At 41.4% G+C, this 25,203-nt stretch overlaps 1 protein-coding gene and 1 pseudogene across 2 annotated transcripts in view; both read right to left on the bottom strand.

Annotated features, from left to right (window-relative positions):
* ACMSD (aminocarboxymuconate semialdehyde decarboxylase) overlaps nt 1-24,349 on the bottom strand; it is a 70,414-nt gene extending 46,065 nt beyond the window's left edge. The window contains exons 1-3 of one of the 2 annotated variants that reach the window (XM_028101258.2): nt 24,293-24,349; nt 16,535-16,579; nt 4,404-4,500 (exon numbers count right to left, since the gene is read on the bottom strand). In XM_028101258.2, coding sequence (XP_027957059.1) covers nt 4,404-4,500; nt 16,535-16,579; nt 24,293-24,349 — 199 coding nt within the window. Of the gene's footprint in view, nt 1-4,403; nt 4,501-16,534; nt 16,580-24,292 lie in introns of those variants that run through there. The other variant, XM_028101259.2, reaches the window with a different exon arrangement.
* LOC114207245 (mitochondrial coenzyme A transporter SLC25A16 pseudogene) lies at nt 1,355-2,059 on the bottom strand (annotated as a pseudogene).
* Nucleotides 24,350-25,203: the final 854 nt, after the last annotated feature.

The following is a 25,203-nucleotide window of genomic DNA, read 5'->3' on the forward strand; positions in this document are numbered from 1 at the left end:
CTCTTTCCTCTTCCTCTGGGACCCCGATTATTCTAATATTGTTTTGCTTTATGGTATCACTGATCTTTCACATCCTCCCTTTGTGATCCAGTAATTGTTTATCTCTCTTTTTCTCAGCTTTTTTATTCTCCATCATTTTGTGTTCTATATCACTGACTCTTCTGCCTCATTAATCCTAGCAGTTAGAGCCTCCATTTTTTTTATTGCATCTCAACAATAGCCTTTTGATATCAGCCTGATTAGATTTTAGTTCTTTTATTTCTCCAGTAAGAGATTCTCTAGTGTCTTCTGTGCTTTTTTCAAGCCCAGCTAGTGCCTTTATAATTATTGTTTTGAATTGTAGTTCTGACATCTTACTTATATCCATATTGATTAAATCCCTGGCAGGGAGCACTGCCTCCTGTTCTTTCTTTTGGGATGAGTTTTTCCATCTCATCATTATGTCCAGAAAAGAATAGATGAAAGGGAGAGAAAATACAAAAATAGCAACAACACCAGAAAAATACACATTAAACAAATCAGAAGATAACAGAAAACAAACAAACAAACAAAAAAAGAGGGAGAGAGAGAGAGAAATCAAACAAGACGTAGAAGAGAACACAACAATAAACTAGATCCTGAGTGTATTTTGGTCTGTTTTTTAGAAGAAACTAGGTCCCAAAATAGGAAAGAAAGAAAAACTTACATATATACAAAAATAAAATTGAATACAATAAAAGGAAACCAAAAATGAAATATATATATAAAACATAAATGTAAAAGTAAAAATCAAAAAAGACTTAAAAAAAGATAAAATAAGAAACAAGCTGAAAAGAAAAAAATATACAACTGAAAGACTGAAGAATAATAAGAAAAAAAACAAAAAAGCTATATACTGTTTTCCCCAAGAGCTGAAGTTTTGCAGTTCTCTGTAATTGGTAAACTTGGTATTAGCTGGTTGTTTGTTCTGGTCTTCTGGGGGAGGAGCCTGTTGTGCTCATTCTCAGGTGTCTTTGCCTGAGCAGAATTGCACCCCCCTTGCCAGGGGGCTGGGCTCAGTGTAAGCAGCTCCAGACTGCACTATGTAGTGCTGTTTTGCTCCCTGAAGGCTTTCAGCATGATGGGGGCATGAAAATGGCAATACCCCGATCTCTAGTTCCAGAGCTGAAAGTTTGTGCCCCCCTACTCTTCAGTGACCCCTCACAGAAAAGCAGTGAATCACTCTTGTCTCCCTGGTTTCATTTCTTTTTCCTTTCCTTCCCTTCCCTTCCCTTCCCTTTCTTCTTTCTTTCCTTCCTTCCTTCCTTCCTTCCTTCCTTCCTTCCTTCCTTTCTCCCTCTGAGATTTTATTAAGGAAAAGAAATCATGATTTTCTTTAGTTGAGGTGAAAAGACTGCTTCATAAGTTCATATGTTGTACAAGCCACTGCTTGAGAGGGAACACAGCAAATGTAATTAAGAGATAAACCACGATATAATCCTCTTTGAATTCCATGGTGTCCGTAGATGTACTTCATAGTCTCCCACATGGCAAGGCATTTTTCAGATTGTGGAAGAACTGTTCCTAATTGCATTTGCCGATGAGTTACATCAAACGGGTAGGATATTGTCTGTGCTATGGCTCCAGCAACACTGCCACAAAATAAGTTTATGTGGGTTTTCAAAACTAAAATGTTAGGATTGTCTGATGAAGGTCTGTCAAGAAGGGTGGGAGCATGGGAAAGCCCAATACTCTTTAAGGTACCAAGAGTAAAAAATGAAATACCTGCTTAGGGAGCCATTCCTAATATAGTGGGCATTAGACCTCTGTAAAATCCAAGGAAACCACCTTCCTTTGCATAAATTGTCTTAAATGCATGAATAATTCCTGTCTAAGTGTGTTCCCCTTTCACCTGGAGTGCTAGGCATACTCGCACCATGTCAAGAAGGTAAGGACAGATAACTGCTGTCACAGCTGCCATGGATCCAGCCATTAACCTGTGCACATGACTGGAAACCCCCAGCTTTGTAGTAGTTAACGTTTTATAATGCTCAAGTGCCAAAAACTGGATTGCACGATAGGGAGAGGTTCGGATCATCATTATATATACCTTTATATAATCCAAGGTATCCCTTCTTTTGGGGAACAGCACCCAATGCAGCAAATACTCCTCAATGTTTGTAATGGTGATTGTGAGCTTGTAATAAAACTTTTACTTGATCCAAAGGAGCGACTGTTGTTTTGGCACACATTCCAGCCAGAAAGTAGCGCAGCCAGTAGAAATCCCGATGGGCAGTGGACCCTCCAGCTCCTGCCACCTGCGGGCATTGCGGGAGGGGGGTCGGCCGCTGCCACCACCATCAGGACCAGGGCCCCCTCAGGAACTCTGGTCGCCAATTTACAGGCCACAGTCTGGGGCCATGGTCACAGTGGGCGGTGACAGAGCACCAACAGCCGTGCGGGCGGGAGGGAATGTCTCCCTGGTTTCTACCTGCTCTCTGTGTTCACCCAGCCCGCGACTGAGCGTTTTTATCTCAGGCATGACCCAATTTTGAGTCTCCAAACTTTATGGCCTCCTAAGGCAGGGACCCATGCTGTTTCTCCTGGGGGAGTAACGGGTTTCGCCGGGGTTCTGCTGCTTGCTGGGTCGCTGCTCCGAGAGCAGTTGCCTGACTGTGCTGGCATTTGGGGTTTATGGCAACACGGAGCAGAAAGCCCACTCCTGAGCTCTCTGTTTGCAGCTGGCTTCCCTGCTCTGACGATTGGGAACTCAGCTGCACTCAGGCATCCCTGTTCTTTTTGTGACCCCGGGGCTCCTGAGACCACGCTGTCCCACCTAGGATTCTGCCCCACTTTGCCACCTGATCGCCTTTCAGGCAGACTTCTAAAAGTTCTGATTTTGCATTCTGCTGATTATAACACCTCTGGTACCCAGCTTAAGGAGGCTTCTTCCCCCAAAGGTTTATCTTCCCATATATTGCCTTGGATTCACATCTCTGCACCTACTACCTTGCAAGAAGTGGTTGCTTTTCTATTTGTAGAATTGCAGCAATTCTTTTCTCAGATCTCTGGCTAATTTTGCAGGTGTTCAGAATGATTTGATTACTATCTAGCTGAATTCTGCGGACCAGACGAAATTAGGGTCCCCTATGCCTCCACCATCTTCACTCTAAACTTCACATTTAGATCAAAACCTTGCTCTTTGCTCTAGGCCTGGGATGCTTTTTCTCTCTCACTCTCCTCCCACTCCCATATACTTGTAGAACAGGGGCATATACTCTGTGTTCTCTGGTGTGGTCTACAGAGGTGCTTTAGACTTTCTGTAAAATTCAATTTGAATGCTATTTAAATATACTTATAATTGTTAAAGAAACCTATGAAGAAGTACCTGGCCAGAAGTATCCTAGACCAAGTTCTACTATGCCAGAGACTACCTCCTTATTTAGGGCTGGCAGATTAACTCATTTTGTGCAGACTTTGGAATAAAATGGCTTCTGCTATCTCTATATGTATTTGAAGTTCTTATACATTTGTCTTCGATTAAGAAGGTGATAATTCCAAGCTGCTCTTTCATTTGTGTATATGCATTGTTTGTTTTCTTGTTTGAATCTAGACAACCCATGTCAAAATTTAGGCCTGACAGTGTTGTAGTGGTGAGTTCCCCATCATGGTCCATAGTCATGGCTCACATGTGTCTAGAAGGCTCAGTGCATCTTCTTGGAGCAAATACTCCTCAGGTCGCACAGTCGACCAGGTAGTAATAAGTGAAAGCACGATGTGGCCATCATACCATATTTTAGATAGTCTTTGAAATTCTTTTAAATTGGGGAGACTTGTTTGCTTTTTAGATGTAAGATAAGGAAAATCAAGCAGTTCTTAGAAATTGTTAGTGATTCAGCTTTGAAACAAGAATTTCCCAATTTTCACTTTTCAAATTTCTGGACTGGTTACATTGTAGAGTATCCTGAGATTATTATATGATTAACTTTCTTTTTAACTACTCCCATTTCCACTCCTTGTATGTCAGTGGGGACATTCTGTACTGTGCATTGAGACAAACTATAGAAAGAATATGGATCCTGAATCTGATTAAGCAAGCAGTTGGCATCCTTAATTGTGAATTCTTGTTTTTATGGTTTTAGTTGACTTCACAGTAAGTACTCTACATTTGAACTTAAAAGTTTAAAATAATAAAATACTACTTTTATTTTTCTGATGATGTAGCATGCTACTTTAAAACAAGGTATACGTAATTTTAAAAAGTTTAAATCCATATTCTTAAAAGCATTGTAGTAGAAGCGAAGCTGAAATAGCCTGTCCTGTGGAGAAAAGGCAATCAGAAGTTGCCATCACGTTAATCACATAAAGTGGTCAACAGACTTTTAGAGGCAGATGTTGCTTTTATATCAGATACAGACATTGGTAGCATTTCTCGTCCTAAGTACCTGTTTGGTCCATTTCTCTAATACGGACTTCTGGATCCCAGCAGTTCTCTTGGACCACTCTGAAGACCTTCCCATCTTTCAGCATCTTTGCTTCTCCCTAGGGCAGAAAACTCACATCAGCAAGAGGTGTGACCTAGGCTTACTTAGATTTATTCTTCCTTGTATGCTTTGGAACATGGTCCTCCCCTAACATTTTTAGGGGTTTTTACTTAATCTTCAGAGAAGTAGAAGTCTGTTCATTTAACGGGACTCAGCTTTTCATCCTTATGCCATAATGTTGGCCTGGAATTGAAGGGGTGTGCTCTGTGAGTGTCAGTGGCTGGACACAGAGAGAACAAGGTCATGGTCATGGCCTTTTGGGGCAGTATACTGAGGATGGCTGTTCATCTTGCTGATCTCAACTGCTGGCTATAGGACCCAAGAGCATGGCCCAGTGTCTGGAAAACTCCAGATCCATAACATTTTAGATTTGGAAAGGGCCTCTGAGATAGACCATCTAGTCCAACCCTCTTGTTTTATAGAAAAGCAACAGATGGTTAGTGACAGTAAATGATTTGTCTAACGGAGCAGTGATGATGTCACATCACACTGATGTCAACAACTGCAGGAGGATGCGGGCAATGAAGTGAATCAGTCTAGTAGCATGTATGAAATTTGGTGCTGAGTTGTTAGCTTCCACCAGGCTCATGCCTGCCTGTGTACACTGCATTTAATACTCAGTGCAAGGAGTCCTCTAAAGTGGACTTTGAATTTGTGATCCCTAAAGAAAAGGGAAAGGTCTGATCCAGGTCCTTGAAATCATAGTGATCAATGGGGATCAAATCCCCATTCTACCACTTACTGTGGTATAATAATAGTAATCCCTTACCTTAAAGGGATCTTGTAAGCATGAAATGGGATAATCCCTGTAATGCACTCAGTGGAGTTTCTGACACGTGTTAAGTGCTAGTTATTCTAAGTATTAGTTATTAATGATGTATGGCTAATTAGGGACGAGACTATCTCCTGGTATTTCCCTGCTTTGAGGGCACATCACCTTTGGTGGTGCTTCAGGGCCTCAGGATTGCCCTTGGGCCCTACGTGATGGCTGAATGGGCATGTGGTGATCAAAGGCCTTGAGCTCTGCTTGGTGGAGTCCTTCACCTTCCTCCTCTTCCTCTTGACTTGATTTTTTTTTTAAGATTTTATTTATTTATTTGAGAGAGAGAGAATGAGAGAGAGAGAGCACATGAGAGGGGGGAGGGTCAGAGGGAGAAGCAGACTCCCTGCCAAGCAGGGAGCCCGATGCGGGACTCGATCCAGGGACTCCAGGACCATGACCTGAGCCGAAGGCAGTCGCTTAAATGACTGAGCCACCCAGGCGCCCACCTCTTGACTTGATTTTGAGTGGTACGCAGGCCCTGCCACAGCTTTCTTCTCCATCCTTCTAGTCCTTGGACAAGACCTTCTCCGTCTCATGCATGGAGAAAGTTGACCACTTTTCACCTTCAAGTGTGGCAGCCCATTCATGTCTGGTCTGCATACATAAGACCTCACATCTAAGTTTCCATTTCTCATGGCTGGGGAAAAGGTCAGTTAACAATGACTTGTACATCCTGAGACAGATGTCCATACCTAGGCATAGCTGAGTCTCTTGACATCAGGACATCAGAATTTATTTGCCTCAGTTCCCATCCTTTGCTGACCTTGGCAGCATCTGAACCTCCTTTCCAGCTTGGGAAATTTCCTACGAGAGTCTTGGTGGAGGCAGGTCCCAGATACCCTCTCATAAAGCCCCAAAGCCCCAGTGCTTGCTCTCCTTGCCCCAAGCTTGACCAGCAATGCTTGGTTTTTAATCAAGAGGAAGTGATGCAAAAAGACAGGATTGGTGAATTTATTCTGCCAGTGATTCCAGCAGTGGTCACGTGCTGGGTCCATTGGCAGTGGTGCTGGTGGCAGTGTCCAGTGTCCAGCTGGGAGGCAGCAGCTCTCTAGTGAGGCTAGTCCTGTGGTGTGGTCTTGGCTGTGGCTTCAATCACCTGCACATCTTATGAGTGGTTCCCTAGGCATGTGTAATTCTGGAGGGGCTTAAAACACTTGCAACCAATTCCTTTTCCGCTTAAACTGACCATTGTTGTTTTCCATTGTTTGCAACGAAGAGTCCAGAATGATACTGATTGCCCAAATAGAATATAGGAACACATGTCTTTCCATTTGGTGAAGAAGGGAGGGGAGAGGAATGATGGTAAAAGAAAAAGTGAAGAAATAAACTTTTATTTGGCAAATTAGAGGCTTTATTTTTTCTTTTGCTCCTAAATAGGAAAGCTTAGGCACCATAAAGCACCCAGGATAGCAGAGTGCTGAAAGAGCTTGCATTCCAAGAGACCTGGGTTTAAATCTCCTGAAGTTACTACCAGTAGAAGAGGCTAAAGTTAGGGGATTTCTGAGTTGAAGCCTCACTTTTTCTATCTGCAAAATGTGGACAATTATATTTGTCATGCTTGTGGCCACCCAGCATCTTTGGAACACTTTTGTGTGTGAATAAATGTTATGAAGGAGAATCCAGACTTCACTTTCCCAGCCTCCCTTGTAGTGAGGGTACGAACATGCATGCAGAAGCTACCTTCTGGTATGGGTGTTGTCTGAGGTATCAGACATGGCTGGAGCAGAAATGTCAGTACTCTGGTCTCCAGTCTCAGCAGCATCAGCATGAGTATGAGCTTCCTGTCTGTGGCCAGGAAGGGCGGCACTTGGCTCTTTGCTGGAGCAGTCCCCCAGGTATGATTGGGCATTGTGAATGTTAGCACAGCCTCTGGTTTTGATCTCTTGTCTTCCCAGGAGTTTTATGAACTGCCTTTCTACTAAAGCAAGCTAGAGTGGGTTCTTTTGTTTGCAACTAAGAACACTGGATAAAACAGAAGATTCAATAGAAATAGAATATTCGTAAAGAACCATGTCAGAGAACATGCTCCATCATTTCAGGCCAGATTTTACCATATATTATCAATGGTAATGGAGGAACTTGGATTTCTCTGGACGATGCATGAGTAAGTTTTGGTTTCAGATAAAGCAGGGCACATTAAGCAGAAATGGATCATTTAGTTCACCCCTTGCATTTAGCAGTAAGTCTATAAAATTCAATGACTTGTCCAAGGTTATAGATCCATTTTCCATACCACCATGCTGATATTGTTAATTGGTGTCTATTTAGTAAGCAAAGGTTAATTACTATAATTTCCTACAGATTCTGATCTTTTGAGGGGATGGCCCTCATTACATGGCAGGAGAATTGGACTCACTGAACTTCTCTCTCCACATCCTTCATGCTGGATCCATGGTAAAGCTAATGAATGACAGCAACTCTCAGTCGAACTTTTTCTGAGTGAAAAGTACCACAGAGCAGCTGTGCCCTATAGTAGGCTCCCAATTTGCGTTGTTTCTTAAGCCAGAATTTTGGGAGAATCAATTCCTGATACCTCTCACTTTACATTTGGGAACCCAGTATCCCTGCAGGGCTGTAAATGTGCCTCAGAAGGCAGTACGTGTTGCTGGGGGAGGGACAAAAGGGTTTCTTAGGTTCTTAAGCTGACCTCAATATCAACCAAGATCTTAAACCAAACTAATAACCAAGTAATTGGAGTAAGCTGCTCTAATTTATTCAACCCACAAACAAATCCTGTTTTTCTAAACTCTCAAAAGAAAACCAAGTTGTTGTTGTTTTTTTTTAAAGATTCCCCCAACTGGGGTGCCTGGCTGGCTCAGTCAGAAGAGCATGCGACTTCTTTCTTCCTCCCTTCCTTCCTGCCTTTCTTTCTTTCTTTCTTTCTTTTTCTTTCTTTCTTTCTTTCTTTCTTTCTTTCTTTCTTTCTTTCTTTCTTTCTTTCTTTCTTTCTTTCTTTCTTTCTTTCTTTCTTTCTTTAAGATTTTATTTATTTATTTGACAGAGAGAGAGTGCACAAGCAGGGGGAGCGGCAGGGAGAGGGAGAGGGAGAAGCAGGCTCCCCACTGAGCAGGGAGCCCGACACGGGGCTCCATCCCAGGACCCTAGGATCATGACCTGAGCTGAAGGCAGATGTTTAACCAACTGAGCCACCCAGGCAGCCCAAGAGCATGTGACTCTTGATCTTGGGGTCCTGAGTTCAAGCCCCACGTGGGGTGTAGAGATTACTTAAATAAATAAAACTTAAAAAAAAAAAAAGAGTTCCCCAACCAACAATCACCACCTGGGTAAACCATTTCAAATACACCTCTAATATTTTTAAAGCCAGAATAGCATGACATAATAGAAATCATGATACTGCAGGAGTCAGGAGACCAGGACCCTGTGTGTAAACAACCTCCCAGAACCTCAGATTCTAACTATAAAATAAGCGCTTAGAGTAAGAGATGTCTAAATTCCCTTCCCAGGATGGTGTGATGTGCTGCTCAAATCCTCTTTCAGGAATAAAGGGCCTTTTCTTCTAGCTTCTGAGGGTGTTGCCTACAGATGTCCCTGAGCTATCAGTCCCTATGGGGAGATAGGAAGACTGCCTCAGCTGAAGAGCCACCTCCCTCCAGGTCCTGCTTCATTTCCAGGGCAGCCCACTTCCAATGACTGATTGACATGGAGGTATAAAGAACCGTCTCTCTTGTCCTCCTGCACCCCAACTTGGGACAATTCTGAAGGTTTAGTTTTAGATCTCCTGGTAGGGTCAGCTGAGGCCTCCATTGAAACATCACAGCTCAGCATTGCCCTCTGTTCTATCCAACTTTGTTCTCCTCCTTCCACTGGTGCCCATTGTCACAGCACTTCCTGATAAACCTCCTGCGTGCTAATTTCTGTCTCAGAGTCTGATTCCCAGGGACCCTAACCTGGTGTACTTCTGGTTCTCACATTCTAATTCTAATATTGTCCACAGGTAAGTTCGAATATGGCTGGTATTTCAAATGATGGGTACTTCATGCATCACTTAAAATGTACTTTCAAACTCAGTGTTTCACTATCAGATTCCCATTCTCTGCTCCTTAACTGCAGTGCCTACTCAGGCTATCCCTCTAGACCGTGCAAGCTTCTGAGCTGGTTGGGTGTGAAGTGCAGAGTTGTTAGAAATGGCCCAGATGCTGTCATCAGGAAGATCTTTCTATTATCACTCCAATGCTCACATTTAAAGGTTCTGAAGGGAGCTCCATTGGAGGCCCTGCTACAACCATTTCTCTCCCAGACCTGCTGGTCCTCCTGGCTTGCTGCTTTTGGCCTTGATGCCTGCATTATCTTTCTCATCTCTCTGAGACAACTTCACTTTTTCACTTCCCTCTGCCTACCATGTCATTTATCCAGTTCATTTCCCAGTGCCCTGAATTCTGTCTCCAGAGTAGATCCAGAAGTGGTCTCCTCCTCCACAGCTTGCCGCCCCAGTCTGGCCTAAGCCCCCTCCTCTCTTGCCTGAATGACTGCATCAGCCTCTAGCTTGATCTGCTTTCACTTTTGTTCCCTTCCAACCCAGTCTTTACAAAAGAGCCAGAGTCAGCTTTTTAAAATTAAAATTAAAATTTTTAATTGTTTTTTTTTTTTAAGTAGGCTCCACTCCCAGGGTGGTGCCCAATGTGGGGCTTGAATTCACAGCCCTGAGATCAAGACCTGAGCTGAGATCAAGAGTCAGATACTTAACAGACTGAGCCACTGAGTCACCCAGCTCTGTATTCCCAGTCAACTTTTAAAAACCTTAAATCAGATTTGGCCACAGCCCCACTTAAAGCTCTTGAATGGAATCCCATTGCCCTGAAGGCACAATCCAGACTCCTTAACCCAGCCTGCAAGACCCTTCGTGCTCTAATCCCTGCCGGCTTCTACAACTTCATCACATACATACCTACACCTTTATAAATAGGCTCTTTGTTAGCTCTTTTCTGAGTAGTCTTAATTGACTACTCACGCTTAAATTAGTGTGCCATTTCTTTTCTGTTTGGAGGCTGATTGATTTAACTAAAAATATACATAAACATTTTACATAATACTATGTGTTTCTATAGGTACATGTATATATAAATAAAATAATGGGAAACAGTCTGGAAAGATACCCACCAAACTGTTAATAGAAATTACTTTTTTTAAAAACAAGATTCTAGTTTTAGTAATCTCTATACCCAATGTGGGGCCTCAAACTCATGACCCTCAGATCAAAAGTTGCGTGCTGTACCAACTGAGCCAGCCAGGCACCCCGATAGTAATCCCTGATAGGAATTACTTTTGAGGATAGGGAGTGCTGATCCAAGGGAATTAACTATAGCTTAATCTCCAAAAGCCTAAATTTAAAAAGGAAAATTTATTCAAATATTACTTATGTAATGAAAAATTAACCTTAAAAATAAAAACATGAAATGAGGGCATTGGATGAGGGCTTTAATCAGTATTGGCCATGATACCACATTAAGAAATGTATTTTCCATTGTGACGCATTGCACCCCAATATATCTATTTATACAGATACAGACTGAAATAAAATTTCCATGAAACAATATTTACTCTTACCATGAATGCGTTCTGCTATTCTCTTTTGTAATCTATTTTATTTTTTAAGCTGCTCTAACCCACTGTATTGATATCATGACTCACTGTTGCATTGCAGCCCATATTTTCAAACACTGACTAGATAATCACTAGTTCTACAGTTCAGAGATTCTTTTATGAAAATTGCCCCCTGCCCCTCCACCTCTCCTAAAGTCCCTTACTATTTTTTGTCTCTTTTGCTCAGTTAGTACAAAATTATCACTATCTATGTGTTCTTTATCCAGTTGGGTGTTTTCCTGGCTGCCCAGTGATGGAGTGTGAAATAAAAGAAAATATATATATTGGTCTCTGCCCCTGATTCCTGGCACACTGCTTCTAAAACCCTTGTAATTTCCTAAGTGATAAGAAAACTAGGGGAATCTCTCTTTTTTTCTTCCAAATTTTTATTTAAATTCTAGTTAGTTAACATAGAGTGTAATATCGGTTTTTGGAGTAGAATTTAGTGATTTATCACTTACATACAATACCAGTGCTCATTATAACAAGTGCCCTCCTTAATACCCATCACTCATTTAGTCCGTCCTCCACCCACCTCCCTCCGTCAACCCTCAGTTTGTTCTCTGTTTTTAAATCTCTTATGGTTTGCCTCCCCTCTCTTCTTCTCTCTCTCTCTTTTTTTCCCTTCCCACATGTTCATCTGTTTTGTTTCCTAAATTCCACTATGAGTGAAACCATATAATATTTGTCTTTCTCTGACTGACTTATTTTGCTTAGCATAATACAGTTTAGCTCCATCCATGTCATTGCAAATGGCAAGATTTCATTATTTTTGATGGCTGAGTCATGTTCCATTGTGTATATATAACACATCTTCTTTATCCATTCATCAGCCAATGGACATTTGGGCTCTCTCCACAGCTTGGCTATTGTTGGTAATGCTGCTATAAACATCGTGGTTCATGTACCCCTTCAAATCTGTATTTTTGTATCCTTTGGGTAGATATCCAGTAGCGCAATTGCTGAATTGTAGGGTAGTTCTATTTTTAACTTTTTGAGGAAGCTTCATACTGTCTTCCATAGTGGCTGTTCCAGTTTGCATTCCCACCAGCAGTGTAAGAGGGTTACCCTTTCTCTGCATCCTCTCCAACATCTCTTGTTTCCTGTGTTGTTAATTTTAGCCATTCTGACAGGTGTGAGATGATATCTCATTGTGGTTTTGATTTGCATTTCCCTGATGATGAGTGATGAGCATCTTTTCATGTGTCTATTAGTCATCTGGATGTCTTTGGAAAAATGTCTGTTCATGTCTTCTGCCCATTTCTTAACTGGATTATTTGTTTTTTGGGGTGTTGATTTTGATAAGATATTTATAGATTTTGGATACTAAACATTTATCAGATATGTCATTTGCAAATATCTCCTCCCATTCCATAGGCTGCCTTTTAGTTTTTTTGTTTGTTTCCTTCACTGTGCAAAAGCTTTTTATCTTGATGAAGCCCCAGTAGTTCATTTTTGCTTTTGTTTCCCTTTCCTCTGGTGATGTATCTAGTAATTCCTGTCTGACATTTAGGCCTTTCATCCATTTTGAATTTATTTTTGTGTATGGTGTGAAAAAGTGGTCCAGTTTCATTCTTCTGCATGTGGCTGTCCAGTTTTCCAATACCATTTGTTGAAGAGACTGTCTTTTTTTCCATTGGATATTCTTTCCTACTTTGTTGAAGATTAGTTGACCATATAGTTATGGCTTTACTTCTGGGTTTTCTGTTCTGTTCCATTGATCTGTGTGGCTGTTTTTGTGCCAGTGCCATACTGTCTTGATGACTACAGCTTTGTAATATAGCTTGAAGTCTGGAATTGTGATGCCTCCTGCCTTGCTTTTCCTTTTCAGGATTGCTTTGACTATTTGGGGTCTTTTGTGGTTCCATACAAATTTGAGGATTGTTTGGTCTAGCTCTGTGAAAAATGTTGGTGGTATTTTGATAGGGATTGCGTTAAATGTGTAGATTGCTTTGGGTAGTATAGACGTTTTAACAGTGTTTGTTATTCCAATTCATGAGTATGGAATTTTTTCCCATTTCTTTGTGTCCTCTTCAATTTCTTTCATAGGTGTTCTATAGTTTTCAGCATACATATCTTTTACCTCTTTGTTTAGGTTTATTCCTAGGTATCTTATTGTTATTGGTGCAATTGTAAATGGAATCGATTCCTTGATTTCTTTTTCTGGTGCTTCATTATTGGTGTATAGAAATGCAACAAATTTCTGCAAATTGATTTCATATCCTGGGACTTTGCTGAATTCATGTATTCTCGCAAATTTTTGGTGGAGTTTTTGGATTTTCTACGTGGAGTATCTTGTTGTCTGCAGATAGTGAAATTTTGACTTCTTCCTTGCCTATTTAGAAACCTTTTATTTCTTTTTGTTGTCTGATTGCTGTGGCTAAGACTTCTAGTACTATGTTAAACAGTAATGGTGAGAGTGAACATCCCTATCTTGTTCCTGACCATAGAGGAAAAGCTCTCAGTTTTTCCCCATTGAGGATGGTATTAGCTGTGGGTCTTTTGTATATGGCTTTTATGATGTTGAAGTATGTTCCATCTTTACCTACTTTGTTGAGGGTTACTAGGAGCATCTCTTATTTTAACATTTGGTCTTTAATCCTCTGACATAGGACTGCTAAAACCCTTGTAAATTCCTAAGTGGGTAAGAGACTAGGAGCATCTTTTGTTCTATTGACATGACTCCGAATAGACCCCTGGATGGCTCCTGGGTGGGGGCTGGTCATCAGAAAGACCATGCCATGATTAGAAGCTTGGAATTTTCAGTCCCCCCCCCCACTTCTCCAGGGAGTAGAGGAGGGCTAGAAATGGAGTTAATAATTGAACATGCCTACATGATAAAGCCTCCATAAAAATCCCAATAGCATGGGGTTCTGGGAGCTTCCAGGATGGAGAACACATCCACACTGGGAGGATGATGCACCCCAACTCCATGGGGATGGAAGGTCCTGTGCTTGGGACACAGGTGAAAAACTGGGTAGATTTTTCTTTATGGGGGAAATCATTTTGAGAGCAGCACCCTGATGAGCTCACACAGAACATTGTGTGCAAAATGCTAATCGGATAGAAACGATGTGTATATGTGTATGCATACACAGACATGTGTTTATGTGCACGTGTGTGCGTGTCTGCATTTGTATTCCCAAGCTCCTGAAAAACACTCAGTGGATGTTTCTAGATGCTTCTGACCCATGGATTTGAGAAGGACCCTATGTCTACCCTCTGAAATGCTCCTAGGTATTTTTTCCTCACCCCAAACAGCTCCTGAAAGGAAGTTATACAAACTGGCTTACTACTTATACTTTTATCAATACTCAACCAAGGACAAATGGTGTTTCTTTTTTTTTAGTTCTGAACAAAGCTTTCCTGTGGCAAACAAATACCCCTCAATTCATTCCAAGAGCATTGAAAAACCAAAGTTAAAAAGAGAAACAAATGGGCAGACCAGAGGAATGTTTTGGAAAGATTTTTCAGAGGACAGGAATCTCCAAGGTAAATCAGTCTTGGGAGCCACAAAATATTTGTTCAAAGGAATGTAGGAGAACAAAAAGAAATTTCAGCCCCCAAATACTGGATTTTCTCATTGCTTAGCCTAATTTCCATATTTATACATATTTGCATGTTGTTTTTCCTGACTGTAATCCCTGACCACTATAATTATGAAAAATACAGATCCGCTTCTGTTGTATTTTCATTTGTTTTGTTTTTGAGAGAGAGGGAAGGAGAGTGTCACTGTTTTGTTCTATTAAATTCTGTCCAATTTTGCTGGAAATATGTAGGTAGCCGATATGAAATATTTTCATTCCTGTTTTCTTTTGGAGATTTACTCTTTATGCAATTTTTTGACATGAAAACAAAATGAAATGAAAGCCATTCAAATCCAGTATCGAGGTTACAAATGAGACCTAAAAACCAGTCATAGGCTGCCCACTCCTGTGGACTTCCTGATAGCGTTGTAATCAGCTCCACTCAGAATGTTCTCTACCTTGGGGAGATTTAAGGCCAACTGACATCACCAGCTCCCAGGCTAGGAACTAGCACTTTTAATGGGAAGAGTGCAGCACAGTGTCTAAACCAGCACTTAGTGGGCACTCTTTAATGAAGGTGAAAGCAAGCTGCCCCAGGGATTCTGATTCCCAAAACTATTTATTCTCCATTGCCTTTAGGATCAAGTACAAAGGCCTAAATCTATCCTCTATGGCCCTGTCTAATGAGGCTTCTGCTCATCTCTCCAGCTCTTATCTTGGCTCCCTAAACTCTACCTGTCTCTGTTCATATTCCACAGAGCAGTCTTTTTAAGCCATTAAGACCCTCCAGAGAATTTACATTGCACTGAGAATAAAATCCAGACTCCACAGCTGGGGACACTCCAAGTGTCCCCAGAGTCCCTCCATGATCTGGCCCCTGTGTACCTCCCCAGCCTTATTTCCTACCATCTCCCCCTTTCACTGCATCTCAGCCACATTCCCTTCCTTTCTGTTCCTCAAACACAGTTCCTTTTTACTTGGTGGGCTTTGCAACTGCTGTTCCTCATCCAGGGACACTTGTCCAGGCTTTTCCTTCCCATCCTCTGAGTTTTAGCTGGCTCCCTGAGCAGCCAGCGCAGTGAATCTTCCCCAATCACTCGCTACCACAGCACTGTTTTTCATTCCATTCTCTGTTGTGATCATGTTTGTTTGTCTCTCCCTGGAATTTGAGCACCATGAGGGCAGCGAATATCTCTGTCTGGTTCACCAGCCTATTCCCGGTATTGACATTGGTTGGCCTGATACAAAATAGGCATCAATATAGACCAGTGAGTGAGTGAATGAATGTATGAGCCAGTGGTTCTCAGACTTGAGTGTCAGAATCACCAGAGGGTTGTCAAAACAGATTGCTGGCCTGACCCTCCAAATTCCCGAGTTGGTAGGTCTGGGGTGAGACCTCCAAGTTTGCATTTCTCCCAAGTTACCCCTGCACATGGTAACTCTGCCTTCCCAGACCCTGAGTCCTCCAGGGTCCATCTGCATTTAGCTGGAAGCTCAGGAATGTGATCTGAACTCCAGGAGAGCATGAGATGCCTATGCAAGTGAAGTCAGATATGACGGCTGCGTAGCACTAGACTTCAGCTCACTCTCAGGCCTCCTTACTTGCAGAATGCTTTGCCCCAGGCCTTCCTCCTCTTGCTTTTCCTCTTACCAGACTCAACCTTTAATAAAAGTGGCTTTTTCTCCTCTTTGTCTCCAACGTTTAATTTCTCCAGCTTAGCGCAAACCTAAACTGTGCCATTTATTTGGTTGGCATTAATATACTGTAATAACCTGTGGAAAGAGCCCAGGTTGCTTTCTTGAGGCAGAGCAATAAATGCTAAATTTGGCTCTAGGGCAGAAAAAAAAATAGAAAAAAAATTTCTTAATGGCTTCTCAAATTGCAGTTTTATCTTCTTAAATACTGCTCTTTGAAGTCACCTTCATTTTTCTGGTAATTTTGAGAAACTCAGTGCTGCTCCCTTGCCTATTACAAAGTCAAAAAGAGGACGTGAGTTGAGCCTGGAGGCCCACCTGCAAGAACATCTCAGGCTCAGGATGTCCCTGGTCTAAGGGACATTCACCCTTTGTGAGAAGCTCACCTTGCTGTGGTGTTGGAGCTGCACCCAGCCTCCATAGCCGAATCTCTGTGGGGGAGAAGCACAGTTAGACTGGAGGAACAAAACAGGGAGGACTGCAATAAAGGGGCATCCCTGGGGCAAAGGATCCTGAGCTCCATCCTACCAGGCAGCACCTTCCCATTTTCTGCCCCCAACACCCATGTATCACATACTCAATATTGATATTTAAATCAATTTACTTTTTTTCCCCTCAAGTATATTTATTTGAAATATAAAGAGGAAAATTCTATATCATAGAAGTGCTCATTTTACCTAGGTTACAATTTTTTTTTAAGATTTTATTTTATTTATTTGACAGAGAGGAAGAGGAAGAGAGTGAGCACGCACTGTCTTGTGAGCAGGGGGAGCAGCAGAGGAAGAGATATAAGTGGACTCTGCTGAGCAGGGAGCCCAATGTGGGGCTCGAACCCAGGACCCTGGGATCATGACCTGAGCCAAAGGCAGAGATGCTCAACCGACTGAACCACCCAGGTGCCCCGGTTACAATTTTTTTTAAGTTTGGTTTATTGAGGTATAATTTACATACAGTAACATTGGATCTTTGTAAGTGTATATTCTATGCAATCCCATGTTGCAATCAAAATAAAAATAGAGTCTTTCATCACCCTGAAATACAATCTTATGCTCCTTTACAGTCGACACTTGACTCACCCTTGTCCTCAGCCCCTTAGAGCCACTGGTCTGATTTCTCTGTTTATAAGTTTGACTTTTCCAGAATGTTGTTTAAGTTAAATCATACATTATGCATCCTTTGTGAGTGGATTTGTTTTCATTTAGTAATGCGTTTGAGATCCATCCATGTTGTTGCTTGTGTTAGTAGTTCACTCCTTTTTTACTGATGAGTAGTATTCCATTCTAGGGATATACCACAATTTATTTATTCATTCATCACTTGGTGGACATTTTGTTTTTCTACTTATCTGCTATTATGAATAAAGTTGCTATAAACATTTGAAGACAGTTCTTTGTGTAGAAATATGTTTTATTTTTTCTTAGGTAAATATCCAGGAGCAGAATTGCCTCATGAGAAACTGCCACTTAGAAACTGTGGCTAAAAAAAAAAAAAGAAAAGAAACTGTGGCTAAAGTGGCTGTAGAAGTCTGCATGCCCAGCAACAAAGTATGAGAATTCCAGTTGCTCCATACCCTCATCTGCACGTAGTATTGTCAGTTTTCTTAATTTAGCCATTTCAGTAGGTGTGTAGTGGTATACCATTGTGGTCTTGATTTGTATTTCTCTAACAACGAGAACAGCTTTTCAAGTACTTATTTGACATATTTTCTTTGGTGAAGTATCTGTGAACATTCTTTGCCTAGTTTTTTTTAAATTGGGTTATTTGTCTTCTAATGACTGAGTTTCGAGAGTTGTTTATGTGTTCTGGATCAGATATCAGACACTAGCTTGCAATTTTTAAATGAGGATTAACATTAAAAAATACTTGTCCATGTACCACCTACAATCATTTCATGGACCACCAGGAGTACATGGACTGTAAGGACTACTCTTTAGGAAATACCATCTTAGAATGCTAACACTGCTCTTCAAACCATGGGTTGCAGTCCATTAGTAGATCATGAAATCTGTTTAGTGGATAGTGACCCAGACATTCTAAAAACCAAAATAGTTTGTAATGGATGCTGCCAGCGTCCAACCCAACTTCCCTCCCCTTAACACTCCTGTGCACACCAGCCCTCCTTCACCTGTCAGCCCCTGCATTTCTTTGACAAGGGCTTCCCTGTTGCTACTGAAGCCAGCTTTGATCCGGTCCTTCTAGAGGGTCAGAAGTCTCAGGAAATTAGTGTCCCCATTCCTGGCTCCCTGCCTCCAAAGCCCTCAACCAGTGACTGAGGGTGTCTGTATGTAAGTACACTGAATACACTGGTTTCCCCACCACTTGGGCATCATGAGTCTGAGTTGAGGCACACATTCTACACTTTCATTGGCTGCCTTGCTTTCCCTGTCTCATTTCTCCTCTTTCCTGGTGTTTCCAGGATCATCTCCAAAGTAAACTACTTGCATTTGAATCTTTGTTTCAGGGTCTGCTTCTTGGAAAACCCAAGCCAAAATAGGAATGGAATGGAATGGAGTAGAATAGAACAGAATAGAATAGAATAATATATTAGAATGTTTCCCATGTGGTATTAGTTCATTAGACCTTTCCATCATATATATGAATGTACTGAGTCACAGTATAAAATATATTTCTTCTTGAGGTCATAAATAAAAAATTTTCAAAGGCTGCCTAAGAACATAGGTATATATAACTCATGTAACTATAGGTTTTAAAATCTCATTTTGTTCATTCATTCTCCACACCCTCAGGGAATCCCACCCCTGACCAGCCTTACTAGGGCAGAGAAAATAAAAGTGAAGGACACTTCCAGCCTGTGTGGAGCACAGTCTTGAACATGTGGGGCTGGGATGGCAAGTACTGGAGGGTGATGGTGTATGACACGTGCTGTGGTAGAGTAACATAAGCTCCCTGGGAGCCTGGAGGAGGGTACTGACCACCAACTTGAATCAGGTGGTATCTAGGGAGGGAGGTTGAAATGATAGTCTGGGATCAGATTGGAGAGAAACTACCAGTGTTCACCATTTCCAGGCTTTAGAACAGTTATTCTCACAGTGTGATGAAGAAGGGAAGGTGTGGGGCCCGGAAACAGATGTGAAGAGCTCATCAACAGCTTTTGTCAGTAGTGATGAGTAGGGAAGCTGACCATCAGCTCAACTTCTTGCTTGTTGTAGTTGGATGAAACCAGCTAACAGTGGCTGGTTTCCATGTCCTGTTACAAGGCAGTTGTCTTGAGTGAGTCAGGTGATGGAAGGTTCCTCTTCCTAGCTACCCTCTCACCTCCAGACTGAGGGGAGGTCTGGGCCAATTGCACAGAGGTGTTTGTATGTTTCTGTGTCTGTGAGTGGGGCCTGCCCCAGGAGATTTAAGATTTGGTAAATTCTGTATCAGCCTTATTCCACCTTGGCATAAGGTCTGTTCTTGAGTTCTAGCTCCAAAGAATCATATTAGCTCTGGAAATCTACCGGCCCCCTTCCTAAGTGGTATCACAGGACCTGAAGTAGCAGGCTGGGCATGCAGAGGAAACTGTCCACCAGGGGGCCAAGCTTCTCTTCTTTGTACGAGCCTCTTCCTTTGCACTCCTCTATCCCACTCTCCTCCTTACAGGCATTTAATACCCTTGTGCCACCCCCTCCACCTTCTCCTGGATAAAGCTGCTGAGAGATCTGTATTGGTGCAGGAGGTGGCATATGGCCTCAACCAGTTACATTTTAGAGTAAATTAACTTTCTCTTGAATTGGAAAATTGCCATTGAAACTTTAGTGTAGAAGAAAAGGTTTTGTTTCCTTGTTTCCTTCTTTTCTTCTTTCTTCCTTTCTTCCTTCTTTCCTCTCTGTCTTTCTTACTTTTTCTGAATTTGCTAAGGAACTTTAACCCATAAGTTAGCAGGTTAAAGATGTGTTCCGTTGGAGGAAGGGTAGAGAGGCAGAGAGAGGCAGAACAAAGGGATCCTGTCACACATGACAAACCACTTACAAGATCCTTGACTTTGTTGGAGTAACTTAGCATTTTACACTTAAGTGTAAAATGAGGCTACATTTTGTGCTTCATATGTAACTGTGGCATAGGGTTTTACAGGAATTAATTGAGATAAAATTCATAGAAAGCCACTGATACCAGACCTGGCGTATAGAAAGAACCTTATCAATGCTAATGATGATTATGATGATGGTGACAGTGGCATTGGTGGTGGTGGAGGTGGTGACAAAGGTGGCGAGAGTGATGGTTGTGGTGTTTGTAGGGTTGGCAGTGGCGGTGGCAATGGTAGAGGTTGTGAGGTGGTAGTGATGATGGTTGTGTTAGTGAGCTTCATGGCGGTGGTGGTGGCAGACAGGGATGGCATTGGATGTAGCATAGAGGTGGCAGCCTGTTCTATCCTCAGGTGGTGGAAGAAGGCATACCCTAGCGCCAGACTAAAGAGTGCTCTGAAAGAAGGAGCTCTTGTCACCCTTTTTTCCTCCTTCCTCTTTCTTGGAAAGCACAAAATTTGACCACTTTGTGTTTCTTCTAAGCTCCCTGCAAAGGCCTAACCTATTTAGGGCAACTGTTGCAAGTCTGGGCTCTACATAGTTCTGCAGCCGTCATCCTAGGTTGAACCAAGCCTGGGGTCTGAAATTTATGACCTTGAAAGTAGTTTTGGTGAGAGCATATGCCAAGAGGCATTTACAGTCTGAAAATGTTTGACTGACAACGACCAGGGTCCCGTAGGCATTTAAGGGCATGACAATAAAAAACAAACTAAAAAATCCAAGGGAATTCAGTTTTATATACAAGAGATATGTTTCTGAGATGGATTTATATGAATCAGAGGTAGATGAACTGAATGGCATTTTTAGTGTCTTGGGGCCCTCACACTTCATGAGGTGAATAAGGAACTTCGTGTGTGATGAAACCAGATATCTATTTCCTCAGAGGGGTTGCTTAAAAGTCAGATTATGTCTGGGGTTTGGTCCCCTAAAACCTGACAGTGATCAAGTGCAATTAAATCATTGCTAACGAAAAAAGATATAAATATATATTTATTAAAGGCCAGACTTTTTTGACCCCATTTAAAACTAGAAGAATCTTTGCAAATCTTACTATTGGGGACATAGTAGGTGATCCATAAATTCTTACTGAAGGAAAGAGCCAAGACCTTATTATCATTATAGTTGTTATGAACAGTCTCATAGTGGATCAGTCTGAAACATTGTTCACCATGGTTCCTTGGGCCACCATCCTCCTCTTTCTGGTAGCAGAGTGTGGGGGTCCTGATGCATCAGAAACACAATTTAATCAAGTGCCCCCTGCATCTGCTCTCTTTCCACATGAGATAGATTTTTTCCCCCTAAGGATTTTAACTGTAAGTCCGAGTAAAATCATTATTAGCAAGTAAAAATGAAAAGATTTCTCAAATCCCAGTCCTTTGTAGTCATTAGTTAATTATCCAACCCAGGATGTTGATTCTGCTTGTTTGTTTCCTCAGTGCATTAGGAGGTCAAGGTTATTGAGGTGTGTCCATTAATGTTTAATAAAGAAAAGCAGGTTGGAAAATAGATACTAGTTTTTCAAACAAAACTAGTACTGGCTTCTCCTTTTCATTCTTTTATTGGAAAGTTTGAAAAAATGGTTAGAAAAGATCAGAGATTGATGTTTTGAAATAATATTTTACCCCTTAAGAAACAATTTGAAGATAAAGGAAAATCTGCTGTAATTACTGAACTATATGAACGCCAAGGATTCATGTCACTTTAATGCTCACTTTACTCTGACTATATGGACTGGAAATGGGGAGAGAGGAAGAAGAATCCCGGCACTATTTATATGTATGTTTATTTATCTCACTCCCAGTTTGAAAACACACAACTGTTTTTCAGCTGGTTTTTTCATCACTGGCTTGCCTGCAATCAAATGAAAACTTTACCACATAACAGATCCACTTGCTTGACCTGTGGGTTGAAGTCAGGTTCCAGTGACCCTGTGATGAGGCCCTCAGTGGGTTTACATGAGTGTGGGGGATTGGGGAACTGGCTGGTGTCGAGGGAGGCACTGGGGGATGGAGGGAAGCAGGGACATCCCTCACAGCACTGATATTCTCCTGAGCCAGCCCTATCAAGGTGGTTGCAGTGGTAATGCTGTAGAGGGGCCACCATGGTCCCACATAGCTCCGGGATTAGGGGCTCATTTCTGAGTCTTAGGCACTCATTGGTCCAGCAAGGTTAATAATATAAATCCTATCTGCAATTTACACAATTTTTATGTGAATCAAACATATGTATATATTGCTCCCTGGAAATCTAAGAGTATAATGGTTATTATTACTATCATCATATCATCAACATAATTAAGTGCATCAGTTATCTGTTTGCAGCACATGAGACTACTAGATAGAACCCTGGTTTATTGGGACAAAATGCCCCTCCCCTCTTATGAGGCAAGCTAGAAGTTAAGAAGGAGAAGGGAGGGGGATGTCTGGAGGGGGGTGGCTCATTCAGTTAGGTGTCTGACTCTTGGTTTCAGCTCAGGTTGTGATCTCAGGGTTGTGAGATCGAGCCCCTTGTCAGGCTCCACGCTCAGTGTGGAGTCTGCCTGAGGCTCTCTCTCCCTCTCCCACTGCCCCTCCCCAGCCTCAAATAAATAAATAAATAAATCTTAAAATAATTAAGAAGGAGAAGGGGGAATAAAGAGCCAGCAGAGCATGTGCTTGGGAAGTCTCCAGGGAACACATTTATGGTTATAGCCTCCCTAAGCTCTGCATCTTTCAGCTTCCTAAGCAGTTTTAACAATGCCTTTAGGACCCTGCATTGGGTGGGAACACCTAGAAATTGTCAGCTCTTGGTGACAACTACTCTGCTCAAACTGGAGGCAGGCTTCCAGGTGGGAGGCAGTTAATGGGAGGTGGAGTTGTGACACATGATACTAGGTAGAAAGTTTTCTCTCTTTAGCAAAGAGGAGGCACCTTTTTAGGCTGCTCTGGGTCTTCATCACTAACCTTGTGAAGTGGTGTTTACACTTTAATAAAACATGATGAGGACAATAGCATTCAGAACAGCAAGTTCCTATGTAGGCAGTTAGATTCCTGGAGGGGTCAGTTGGTGCAGTTAGTTTTTAGTACCTGCTCTAACAGGAAAGCCTCTTCCTGTTAGAGCAGGTACTATAGATGGTTCAGCATCATATGTATTTTTCTGTCTACAATGTCTACTATCCACCTTACCTGAAGTACCAATGGATAAAGAAACAAGATTAACATTCTTCCAGGAGACAATTATGAGAAGAAAATAGTTTCACTTACTTGCACAATAAACTATATTTTAATTAGAGTTTGTGTTAATTCATTTTTCCTCACTTGGGATAAAAAAGATGAAACATTATTAGTGGCATGAAAATACTAGAGAAGGCTGAAGATTGGGTAAAACCTGATACTTAGCCTGAATAAAGCTCAAACCAATTATAAATTTCTTCATGTTCCCCATCTCCTTCTTTTAGTATTCATTCAAAAGTTCTTAATGACAAAAGGAAATTTTCCTCTTTTGAGAAACACAGAGAAAGAGACACTCATTGTACAAAGGCTTCATGTCATTTTCTCTAGGTTTTTTTTTGATGTTCCTACTCTCCAGTTCATAACAAGAATTTACAGCTTAAAGAACATCAAAAGGAAAGGTTTCAGACAGTGTCCTAAAATAGACTTTAAAAAAACTCCACAAGCTATCTCTTGGTGTTTCTAAAACTTATTTTAAACATTTTGGAAAGGAGATGTGTTTTAGAAGTACTGGAAGCCTATCACATTCCATTTTTTTAATAGTCTTTTACTTGAAACTGTAACTTTAAATTCTGTAGTTGGCACGTATCTTCCCAGCAGCTGAATATGTGATTTAAATGGAAGTAAAACTGCCTGACTTAAATTGTCCAGAAATTTTAGGGAATGCTTCATTTGAGGAGAAAAGGGGATTTTGAGAAGGCACTTACTTCTTTGATCAATGTTCTTTCAAAATAAATATAAAAGTAATTTTAAAAAACTGGGAAATCAGAGCTACCAAATAATTTTAAATCACCCCTAGAACAGAGAAACTTAACATCTAATTCCCCAAAGAAGAGATAGATTTGTAATAGAAGCAGTGAGAAACCCTGGAGAAGGTCCAGAAATAATTCAGCAAATTAATCACCATTACCTTTTTTAGATCTGGCCATTCTTTTGGTAGAATATGACTATGGATGTCAATTTTCATCTCCGCAGGATCAGAGAAACATGAAAAGAAAGATTTGGTATCAAGAGATCTCCATAAAAACCATGGAGTTAATTGATTTACATAGTTCCTTTACAGCTATTTTCCGGCACCAGTCAGTAGGCTTACTCAGCTCCGTCTAGGTTCACTGGAGTTGCCTTATTAAAGTTCAAAATTCTGTTTATTTGTCAACTTGGCTTTGGGTCAGCCACTCTTTGGTAATTGGGACTTTGGGCACTAAATTAAAAAATAAAAAAATTTTAAAAAAAGACTGTACTAAACCTCAGGAGGTCAGATGTACTACTGGGTGCTTTTGAATTACAGCAGGTCCAAAATTGGCTAATCTTTGTTTTTAAATATTTCTTTTTTTTTTCAAGATATACATAAAAAAATCTGGGGCGCCTGGGTGGCGCAGTTGGTTGAGTGTCCAACTCTTGGATTCGGCTCAGGTAGTGATCTCATGGTCGTGGGATCGAGCCCCGCGTGGGGCTCTGAGCTCAGCATGGGGTCTGCTTGGGATTCTCTCTCCCCTTTCCCCTGCCCCTCCTGCTCATGCTCTCTCACTCTCTAAAATAAATAAATAAATAAATCTTTAAAAAAAGATATACATAGTAAAAAATCAAATAGTACAGAGGGTTTTTAAGGAACAGTAGATCACTGATTCACCTTATCGTTGGTTTCATTCCCCAGAAGCAACCAATTTTAATGCTTTTGCTTTTTGTTCAGTTATTTACCTTGATGTCTTTAAACAATATTGATCAATTGGCTTGTTCCTGAAAATTTAGCATGTTGAAAAGTTGTGGGGGAAGTTTCACCTTTACTTTTGAATCAGAGAAAGAGCCCATTCTTCATACATG

The sequence above is a fragment of the Eumetopias jubatus genome, unplaced genomic scaffold (assembly GCF_037043125.1).
Source record: "Eumetopias jubatus isolate StellerSeaLion01/CBP00866 unplaced genomic scaffold, mEumJub1_p1.0 scaffold_3, whole genome shotgun sequence".
Lineage (NCBI taxonomy): Eukaryota > Metazoa > Chordata > Mammalia > Carnivora > Otariidae > Eumetopias > Eumetopias jubatus.